Source organism: Carassius carassius, chromosome 43 (genome assembly GCF_963082965.1).
Source record: "Carassius carassius chromosome 43, fCarCar2.1, whole genome shotgun sequence".
Classification (NCBI taxonomy): Eukaryota; Metazoa; Chordata; class Actinopteri; order Cypriniformes; family Cyprinidae; genus Carassius; species Carassius carassius.
The window spans coordinates 3158980-3171419 of record NC_081797.1 but is presented as its reverse complement, the minus strand read 5'-3'; the positions used below and the strand labels follow the sequence as shown (position 1 = coordinate 3171419).

General features: G+C 35.1%; 1 protein-coding gene across 8 annotated transcripts in view; it reads right to left on the bottom strand.

Annotated features, from left to right (window-relative positions):
- The window catches only part of neo1b (neogenin 1b), a 127427-nt gene that overhangs the window by 52617 nt on the left and 62370 nt on the right, over positions 1–12440 (bottom strand). For all 8 annotated transcript variants that reach the window (XM_059536517.1, XM_059536515.1, XM_059536510.1 and 5 more), the window contains 2 exons: positions 8120–8395; positions 6214–6364 (listed from right to left, as the gene is read on the bottom strand). In XM_059536517.1, the coding sequence (XP_059392500.1) occupies positions 6214–6364; positions 8120–8395 (427 nt within the window). The remainder of the gene's footprint in view (positions 1–6213; positions 6365–8119; positions 8396–12440) is intronic.

The window sequence follows — 12440 nt, the reverse complement described above, 5'->3', positions numbered from 1 at the left end:
GCATCAAGGTTCCCACAAAAACATGAAGTAGCACATCTGTTTGTAATAATAATACATGTTTCTTGAGCAGCAAATCAGCATATTAGAATGATTTCTGAGTAATGATGGTTAAAATCCAGCTGTGCATCACAGGAATAAATTACATTTGACTTTATATCCACATAGAAAACCGTTCTTTTAAAATGTAAATATTTTACAATATTACTGTTTTCACAGTATTTTGATCAAATAAATGCAGCTTTCTTAATTCAATCTTACCAACCCCAACTTCTGAACGGTAGTGTAAATTATTGCATAAATACAAACATTTTGTGTAAAAATTACAATGTTTTATATTGTTAGAAATGACAAGAATTTTACCATTTCAGAATTAATGTTTTTATGAACAAATTTTCACAAATTCACTCTACTTGAGTTTAAAACCCGGGTTTATACATTATTAGAATGTTTGAACATTATTAGACATTATTAGAATGTTTGAACATTATTAGACATTATTAGACATTATTAGAATGTTTGAACATTATTAGACATTATTAGAATGTTTGAACATTATTAGACATTATTAGAATGTTTGAACATTATTAGACATTATTAGACATTATTAGAATGTTTGAACATTATTAGACATTATTAGAATGTTTGAACATTATTAGACATTATTAGAATGTTTGAACATTATTAGACATTATTAGAATGTTTGAACATTATTAGACATTATTAGAATGTTTGAACATTATTAGACATTATTAGAATGTTTGAACATTATTAGACATTATTAGAATGTTTGAACATTATTAGACATTATTAGAATGTTTGAACATTATTAGACATTATTAGAATGTTTGAACATTATTAGACATTATTAGAATGTTTGAACATTATTAGACATTATTAGAATGTTTGAAGTCTAGGAGAACACTGAAAACATTCTGTCAATGTCATTTTTATGAAAATTATTATTCATTATAAAATATTGTTTCTTCTAGACTTTAGCGTGCAAATTAATGGAAGCCATTTCAGAATAACTAACTCAAAGTTAATATTGCTACAAGACAATTATGTCATTTTAAAAATCATGTAGCTTTTACCATAACAAAAGTTCACACTGCTAGCTTTCTATTACGGACGGGCTTTTAAACTAACTTTTTGAGAACTTTGTTACCAGCTTAAAAAACATAATATTAAAAGAACAATCGATTCTTACAATGTTTTCTTCAAACATTGTGAGAACATTAATCAAAAACGAATTGCTTCATAAGAATCAATGAACATGAATGTTTCAGAGCTTGCGTTCCCGCAGGATCACAGGAGCGTCACTCCAGCGCAGCTATATTTAGCATCTCCCAGCCACTGTTAGTCAGTGATGAGACAGCAGGCGCCGCTCTGAGAAACCAGGTCCCCAAACCCAATGAGAGATTCGTTAAACACATGAGATGACAGAAGTCAGATGACGCTGCGACGGGAGCCCCTGAGAGACCTGAGGCGGCAGTGGCCGGATAATTAAAAAAGAAATTAAAAAGAAGATGAGTCTATAAAGTACAAAGAGCCTTGTTAATTGTCTTTTAGCAGAGCATTAATGCACCAGACTGGAGGAGGGTAACAGAGCATGATGGGTAAAAAGTTAGTTTTTAAAGGAATAGTTCAGCCTATTTTAACATTGTGCTCCTTTTTTAGATTTTAAAATGCACTGAGCCCTTTTTTTTACTTTAACATTGTTTATTCACTCAAAATTGAAGTCTGAAAATTAAAACTAAAACCAAGAAAAAAAGGGCTACTTGAAATAAAAATAAAAAAACTATACAATTTTAAATTATTTTTTCTCACTTAGTTTCCAAAGCAACAATAACATTTTCATATTTAATATAAAAAAAATTATATTTATGTTTAGTTTAACTTTTTTCTTTTTTTACAAAGCTATATAGAAATAAGAAAATGGTAAGATAAAAATGACAATTTTTAAAACTTCAACGGAAATAACATTGAAAAGAGAAATGATAACAATTAAATCTAATCTAATCTATTAAATTAAAAATAACATTGAAATGTTACCGTTCTGTCATTTAATTGGAAAGAGATCAGCTAAAAAAAATATATAAAAATTTTGGGGTGTACTTCCTTTAAATTAGCACAAAATTCAACCCATGAATACTTACTTTGGTAACAATTGTCCCAAACAAAACCACAAACTGGATAACATCTGATTTATTTAAAACTCAAATTAAATATTTAAAACTTAAACTTTTGAAACCCTGGTGGATACAGAAAAAAAAAAGGCAATCATAAATAAATAGAAAGATGAGGGTGAGATTTCGAAGTAGAATGCATGATATTACCAAAAACATAAATCAGTGTACTGCACAAAGAGGAAGTGCTTGTTGAAAATTGACGCCCATCCATCCAGCATTGGGCGCCTGTTTGTGAGCAACACCTGACTGGATTTACATTACACTTATATTACAAACTTCCCCTTGCAAATACTCCAGGCTGATGTCTGTGTTGAGAAGAGGTCATCAACAAATACGTCCATCTGTCCACGTCCCGTCTGGAATACACAAACTGCTCCGTCTCTGGCCGGTTCATCCACATCAGTGAGGACAAAAGGTGCTCTTGTCAGTGAAGCAAGCCATTCGCATTCATCCCAAGAATTCCGTGATCCGCTGGCCTTCTGGAAAGCTCTAAACAGCATTCCGGCTCTAATCCATGAGATTCAAACGTGAGATAAGACAATTACAGCTGTGTATCTGACCCCATCTGTTCATATCGGACACTCTTTACATGATTCCAAACATGGAGAAACCGGCCTCACGTTAGAAAGCATTTATCAGAAATCCCTCTAAACCAGTGTTTATGCCTGGCCAGTAATGAATGAGCGTCTGAGCTGATAAGGAGGTCAATTTGTTTATTCAGTTCCTGCAAGCCATTCCACAATCTACAGATTAGACTTACAACAACATGCCAGAGAAACAAACAATGGAGAGGGCGAAGAATGTGACTTATTCAACACTGGTTCTCCTGCTCAAATGTAAGGCCTCTAAGCATATGAGATTTGTACGGTTTAAGCTTTCGGTCTTCATTCTTGTCATTCTGAACCAGTATGGTGCTATTTATTTATAAGATTTTTCACACAGTCCCATTCCAGTCAACAGTTCATAGTGACCTCTAAACATTTTTAAAATGTACTTTAAAAAAAAAAGCATTTTTAAATTAAAAAGTAAATTAAAAGCATGAAAGAAATTCTAAAGGATTTAATAAATAAATAGCAACATTTGTTTCATTTTACGCTTACTTATTTCTACTCGCATATATATTTGAGATTTGGTAAACATTACATTTAACAGTGTTATTAAATTTGCATTTTATTTTAAAGACTACATTTAAGTGCGCTTTAGATGATGGGAAAGGCATATTAAATGAAAAGAAAAAAAATACACAAGACATAAGCATGCACAATTAAATACGCAATATTTGTGATACATATCCAATATGGACTTAAACATTTAGAAATTTTATATTGTATATATTCGGTCACACAAAGCTATATTATTAATTTGAGAGCCTTTAAAAATCCGATATTAGTCCTTCAAAAGTCTGAAACATAATAGAAATGTTTATTTTTATGTGAAGTTTCCTTTAAAATCATTTCAGTCACAGTCTCCTGTCTGTCTTCACTCACAGAGGGGCTTTTACCAGAGTAAAGACTCAAACTCAACAGGGAAAAATGAAACTCTGAATGAAGGATTTGTATCACACACACACACACACACACACACACGCACGCACACACACACACACACACACACACACACACACACACACACACACACAATCACAGACTACAGATGTTGTGTGAGCCGTGATGGACTCTGTCTACCCCTCTGAGGGACTGGGCATTGTGGGTAATATGACATTATTAGAATGTATCCAGCATCAGGAATACATTAGGAATACATCGCCTGAAGACCATGAGAGAAGCAATTACGCTGTAAATGGAGTCTGTCAGCAGTCATCAGTCCTGCACAGACAACCGGCAAAGAACCGCAATTAGACATTTAGCCGCTTTCAATCGACAGCGTGAACTGACAACAAGCCTCATCGGAGGAAGCCGAGAGAGACGCACGCGAGGTAGCGGCTTAAACAGGTCATGATTAGTCTGCTCAGCTCTTTTTAATACGATCAATTCAATCTTTATGGAACGCGTCATTTCAAATTACGGTGGGTGGGATCGAAGCGGCGAGGATGCATTACAACAGAAGCTCAACCAATCCGAATTCAATTCTGTCAAGACTGCAACTCTGGTCCAAACATTTCATAGACAGCATTTTAAACGACATGATCACCATATGAACCTTAAATGATGCTGCAAAAATATTTTCATCTCATTTCATCCAGGATTTTTATTTGTATTATTATTATTTTTTGCAAAAACAAAAAAATTGTGTTGTGTATATATATTTATATATTTGTGCTGTCAAATGATTAATCATATATATATATAAATTGGGAATAATGTAATAAATTGTATATAATAATAATAATATTATATATATAGATAATGGGGTGAATATATACATTTCTAATATATTTCTTATAAATGTTAAATATTCTGTTATACCTAAAGGCTACATAAGTAGATTAATGTAATTACTACTAAAATGTATGTTAATATTCAGGTAATATATTAAATTAAAAAAATAAATTTATGCATTTAGCAGACTTTTTTTCCAAAGTGACTTACAGTGCATTCAGGCTATCAATTTTTACCTGTCAATATAATGGTTATATATTATACCTGGTAATATATTAGAATTGTAATTAAAAATAAAAAACATATGTAAATATTTTTATATACTTGTATACTTAATATATACAAACATATATTTACATATATTTTTACCATTCACAAAAGAAACAGAATTTCATTTCAAGAAACAGGATTTCATTTCTTAAAGCACTTTCCGTCTACAATATATATACATATATATATATATATATATGCACAAAAGAAAGGGGTGTATATATACATTTCTGGTGTATTTCTTATAAATAAAAAAACTTTCTACCATATTTTAAACCATATAATAAATACAGATATAATACAATATAAATAAATAAACAAACAAACAGCAAATTAAATAAAACAATTAATTAATGTGAACAAAGGAAATTGGTGCAAACTTAAACTTTAAATAAAAATATTATACTTTATAAATGTTGCCTTGTACTAAGTGCAGATTATAAAATTACCTGAACTGAAACACAAATAAATGAAAAGTGAAAATAAATATTTAAGAAAACAAAAGCACGAAGTAAAAATTTAAATAAATTTAAATCAAAACTGCAAAAAAAGTAAGTGGTAAGTGGTTAACTCTTAATCTTAGTATGATCGATAGTAATAGTAGTGTTACTATTAATCTAATCCACTATATGCTGGCAGACATCGCTCAGTTCTGCTTCTGACCTTCAATGCGTTTGGATGCAGACTGTAGATCAGTATATGCAGTAATACAACCCAAGTGTGTAAAGCGATCAAACGCAGAGGGTTAGGAAATCAAAAGAGACAAAGCAGCAATAAAAAGCATGTAATCGCTTCTGCACGTCCACAATGCAAACACCGTCAAACCCTTGGCTGAAATCACATCAGGGTGAATAGAGAGAGTAATAATGAATGACAGCGCTCTGTGGCCCTGACAGCCCATTTACATGCCGTGACAATCCAGGCCTTTCTACATTATTCATGTCCACCGCATGACAACATCCAACCCTCCTCAGGAAAACCGGGCGGGAGAGAGGACAGCAGCTATCAGGTAAACTATGTAAGGCAATTTACTGCATGTAAATGGCGAGTGTGACTTCAGACGAAGTCCAGATAAGAGCATCATTCAGCTATGCAAAATGACACAATGGTCACGTGGTGATGATATCCAGGCGTCAGTAAGTACCCAGCCAGATAATACGGATATTTTACGCTGAGGAAATTGGACAGACGTTGAATAGTCGATAGCACGATTAAGAGCAACTGAATGGATTCTTTCTGTGTGCTCAGTGGAGCTGATTCGTTACGAGTTTGCTTTAGTCTGCCAAACCACCGAAGTGCTCCGATCTCATACCTGAACAAATTTCATGCACCCAGCCAAATTTGATAATGTATGATTCTCTGTGCAAACATGATTTATTGGCGTTTCTTTCTCAAGAGTTCGGGCAAAGACTCACCTCTCGTCAACTGGCCGGTCGTTAAACGTCCAGCGAATCACTGGCACGGGGAATCCCTTCATGACGCATGGTAATAACACGCTCTCCCCGATAACCTTCACCACAGAAACCGGGCCCTGGAGAGTCTCCAGCTTTTCTTCAACACCAGAATCTGCAAAAACACACAAAAATAGCACAAATGTGACCATAAATTATCTTATCAGTAAACTCACAATTCAATGAATAAAACTTATAATAAGAATAATAATACAATTATTATTTTACTTATGATAATATATTTCGTTTATAGTAATTATAAAGTAATAATGATAATATATTTATAATAGTATAATAACAAATTAATTAACTTTCAAATGTTATAATAAGTGTGTATAAATATATTTAATTTTTATAAACAAACTGTATAGTCTCATGAACATTTGAAAAAATTCATAATTTAAAAAAATCAAATAAATTATTTATTTTTATTCCACTTCTTTTTATAACGTCTCCGAGATGCAGACAGATTTAGCAGACGCTTTTATCCAAAGCGACTTACAGTGCATTCAGGCTATCAATTTTTACTTATCATATATATATATATGTATATACACACAGGGTTCAACATTAACGCTTGTCCACTTGTCCGGGACAAGTGTATTTGGTGAAGGGGCAAGTGAAAGATAATTGTACTTGGTCGATTGGACAAGTAACCTGATCAAAATTTTAACAAACAATAACTAGGGCAGCACAGTTTGGTGAGAATGATTCTGATTTTATTACTTTCAGTGTAAACGGTGACTAATAACAGATAATGTATTGACAGTATTGAGGTCGCGTCAGTTGAGGCTCGTGCAGTCTGTCTGACTCACGGAGAAATCAACACTAGAAGAACAGCACACACAGAAACAAACATCAACAAACATACTGCAGTAGAAAAAAAGATAAATATTCTATATAGTATATATGCAACATCACACGACCAGGAGTGATGTTTTCCCGACTTTCAGCTGGCTTCCAAATGTGATATTGATTTTATACAACTTTAGTTAAAAGAACAATATTAACTGACTTACATTTTAGACACATTATGGATCAATTTTGCTCCATTTTGCTAACAAAAATTGTTCTAAACAAGTCGTGCATCTGCGAGCAACACATAACAAACATTTCATGTTTGTATATCAAAAAAGTAAGTAAAACATTAATCTAATAACATTATTTATACATTTGAACCAATGGAGTTTGTTGATATTGATTTAATTTGAAAAGTAACAACCATACAGTGTCTTATTATTCTAACTTAAAGCATTGATCACATGTAAGAATTTGACGTAATGGAGACGTACATTTACCGTATTTTTTGGACTACAAGTCGCACCTGAGTATAAGTCGCATCAGTCCAAAAATACATCATGGCGAGGAAAAAAACATATATGAGTCGCACCGGACTATACGTCGCATTTATTTAGACCCAAGAACCAAGAGAAAACATTACCGTCTACAGCCGAGTCTACCGTCTACAGATCTCTGGCAGCATAGAGCGCCCTCTCGCGGCCGTAGAAGGTAATGTTTTCTTATAGTTAATTTCTCTGGGTTCATTTCTGTCAGTTCATGTAAAAATTTTTTGATAAATAAGTTGCACCTGACTATAAGTCGCAGCACCAGCCAAACTATGAAAAAAAGTGCGACTTATAGTCCGGAAAATACGGTAATCAGTTTAGGACAATATTGTCCTTCATAAATTTAAAAAGTATGACAGCAACCAATTTAAAGCAAATATAAAAAATATGCTGATTAAAGTAATACCTGATAAAGCACTGATGAGACTGCTTCATATATATATATATATATATATATATATATATATATATATATATATCACACTTATTTTTAACCTGTCAAAATAACTTGGTTCACTGTGTACCTGCAGACACCTGTAGTTCTGCCTCCTCTGTGGTTTTGGCCGGTCCCAGGCCGTCTATGGTGCAGTGGTAGAGTCCGGCGTCGCTCTGGGAGGCGTTGCTGATGACCAGAGCTCCACTGGGCAGTTGTATGACCCTGGCGTTCAGCTCCACGGGCCGACCGTCTCTCTCCCAGCGGGTGAACGGGACGAGCTCTTCAGTCACTTCGCAGCTCAGCATCTCAGTGCCGCCCGAGCGCACCGAAACACCCTCTGGCTGACTGAGGAACCGAGGAAGTCCTGCCAGAACGAACAGATCAGTAAAGCTCAGTTCATCTCAACACTGACAGAATGAAGAAATAAAGTGAGAAAAATTCAAATAGCCAACCCTGAGGAGCTACAGATGGAGATTAGATGCTTTGCTAACTCTGGAGAAATTAAGTAAATAACACTAATGGTGTCGTCAAACCAATTAGCAAATAAACTCGGGAGACGAGCAGCCATTAAGCATGTTTGAAGAGCACGACGGAGGGTTTGTTCACCACCATATTCCACTCATTTTATTAATACACTGATTAATGCATACTAATTAACTGAAGAGGCTCATTTCAATGGAGAGAAACAGATTTGACTTCGAATTCCAGTTTAACTCACCAACTTGCTCATTTAAATAGAATTTATTCAAAGCCTGCCCCGAATTAACATTCATCTCAAATAAGGAATAAAATAACAGTTTTAAAAGATATACACACTAAATGACCCTTGACTGTTGAGTGATCACACACACACACACACACACACACACACAAACACACACACACACACACACACACACACAAACACAAACACACACACAAACACACACACACACACACACACACACACACACACACACACACACACACACACACACACACACACACACACAAACACACACACACACACAAACACACACACACACACACCTAAAAAATCATAATAATTGGAATGCGACTTCCAAAGTGTTGTTGATTTAATCCTCTGTGAACATGACAAAGGTAAGTAATGTATGTAGAAGACAAACATTTAATCAAATACCAAATTAGCACAAGAGTGCACTAAATATTTAATATTTCATCTAAAAGGAAAAACACAACTCTTTTTTGCAATTAATTGCTGTGAAACTTCATCAAAAGATGAAGCACAAATAACCAGATCTTAAACACCTCTGAGGATCCTTACACAGGGACACTGCAGAAGTTCAAAGATGTTCCTGAAGTTTGTGGAAGAGCTTTATAATTCAGACTGCACTCTCTCTAACAGCTGAATGTATGAGAGCCCAGAGCATCTCTGACATCCTAATGCTCTCCTGGACTATTTAGGTGTCGGGGCTGATGTAGGACTTGTAGTGGTCCAGAAGCACTAGAGTAGTGTGTGTGTGTGTGTGTGTGAGAGAGAGAGAGAGAGAGAGAGAGAGAGAGGTCTGCTGACAGGTCTGTAAATTGGCCAGAGCCTAGGACTCGATTCACAGACACACAGACACAGACACACACACACACACACAGACACACACACACACACACACACACAGTGCTTTTAACGCCACACAAAATCTCAGAGCGCCGACGCAACAGGCCTGAAGACACAACACTCAAACGGTTCTCCTTCAGTGGAGATGTGTGACTGCATCAGAACTCAAGCTGGGCAAATAAGGACACAACAATGTGCTGTTGGTAGACGGAGCCACCGTGTGTAAACACTTTACTGAACCTGTCAGAGAGAAACGCGCTCAGTTCACATATGCAAACATGCATTCAGACTAGACAAACACTAATACTCCGTCTGCACAGATGAGACCATCATAAACACACTGACAAACTCAATACACACATGCATTCATATGCACACATAAACACACAAACTCTAACAGCGCTTAATTTACTTAAACTAGCACTAGTACGGTACTACTAAACTTAAGTTAGCAGTTGTTCAAACCTGTGGCACTTAGTATTACATTTCAGCATTGTGCAATAAATCTTTCAGAGCACCTTTGCAAGCGAGCACTGTGTTGGCTAGTCTGCTACCCATGTTCCTCTGGTGCATTCATTCATTCAATCACACAGAAGCTGTGGCTCTGAAGCCGAGTGACAGAATATCAAACAGCTGCTCTGTCAGCCTGCTGGTGTTTTGAGAGGGAATACATGAACATCCCAGTATACACACACACACACACACTGGAGGAGTGAAGATGCCAGAGTTCTGCTTGCAGCCCACATAGAAAACAAACACAAATGTGTGAGAGAGTGTGTGTTTGTGCAAGCGTGCAGCTCGAGCAAATAATGTCGTGTGTGATCCATCCACATGCTGTATGCACGTCTGGAAAGATCCAGCCTCCGATCTCACTGCATCCATCCCTGATGTGACGGAGAGATACCGGAGGGGAATCATTAAACACAGCTTGGAGCTGTCTACAGCCTGAAGGCAGACAAATCCATCCACACACACACACACACACGCACAGACGTGACAGACATTCACACAACAGCTCTGAGGCCAGTTCATATTTCTCTCACTGGAACATGTGATTCTGTTCTGTTCTTTCACTCGGAGTTATGAATGAACAGGACTTCCTAGACTTTCTTAGTGCTGCAAGCTTTACAACACATCACCGTGCTAAGAACAGCTACGCTAGTAATAGAGTGATATATCAAATTCAGTGCAGATGAGATGAGATATACCAAACATCTGACATTTTTTTTAATTATTACTTTTGCCACAACCAATGATAATTTAGTCAACATAAATATAAAAAAATATTTTATATTTTATATAAAAAATATTTATTCTGTTAATAATAATGACAAAAAAAATGATGATACTTAAATGATTTTAAATTAAATAAACTGCTGATGAATATATAATGGGAAAAAAAATGACAGTGGATAAGTAGCAACATACTAATTATTTTCAGTATTTTTTACCCCACCTCCAAAAAAAACTGAGAAAAATGAGAAAGAAAATGAGATTCTATTAAATAAATCAATGTTAGTTATTGTAACAATGTATAATTAATGTTGTTTTTTATTAACATTACAATGTTATTTAGATGTTTGGTGTTTTTAGATAATATATAAAATGTATATTCACTTATTGAATATAAACAAATAATTTGGATTATCTTAAATGTTATTTTTATAGACTAAACGAAAATTGACCATTAATTGAAAAATGGACGATTGCATTTTTTTCTTGTTACAATTCAAGATTAAAATGGACATGATCATAGATTAAGAATAAAATCCACCCTGGAATAAATATATTACAAACAAAGGTTAATTTTACAATTTAGATCTTTTTTTTTTCTTGCAAATTCAAAAGTATCTCTCTCACAATACTGCATTTTTCTCCAAATTTCATGTTTATTTCCAACAATCGCAAGTTACAAATTTGTAATTTTTTCCCCTAGAAATCCTGAGTATATATCTCCCAATTACTAACTTGTAAATGCAAGACATAAACTCTAAAAAATATAACAGATATAGATATAAACTCACAAAAAAAAATGTTTTACTCAAAATTGTGAACTTGTATCTCACAACTGCAATTTATAAGCTTTCATCTCACATTTAATAACTTGCAATTACAAGATATAAATTTGAGGAAAAAAGTCAGAATCGAGAGATAAAACGTTTATATTGTGAGTTTATAATTCACAATTCCAAAAATGAAGAACAAAAGAAAACTGCGAGCTATAAACTCAATTGCAATTGCAAGAAAAATCTCTTAATTGTGATATAAAGAGTCACAATTGCCGTGTATGTAAATTAGTCTCAACAAACCATTTCCACTGTAAAGAATCTTCTGTGTAATGAAAAGATTCCACAGATGCTTTGTTCATGGAGTGAAAGAGAACACCTCAGCTCTCTCCATACTGAACTGACACATGCACACGTGAGAAATAGTAAGATGTTGTCACATTAGATATCAGCCTCTTTCCAAAGGGCTTGTGAGGATTGAGGCCTCCTCACATTCCACCGCCGAGCAAACAAGACTGAAAAAGCTCCTCCATTCATCTGTGGATTTCATCAGCCCTCCACAAACATTTGCTCCTCCGGTCCTCTCGCACTTCCCCCGTGTGTCCGAGCGCTCCAAGAGCAACACGAGACCTCACACGCGCTCACGGGGGGAGTGTAAACAGGACACTCCCGAGACCACACAGGGTCCCATTCAGATGCAGGACGCGGCTCAGAGCCGCCACACAAACAGCTTTCAGTGTGACGGACGGCGGTTGCTGCAACAGCCAAGACGCTTGTCTTTTGATGGAAGGGCAAATTAGGACCCAACTCCTTATTTACATGTGAAACAG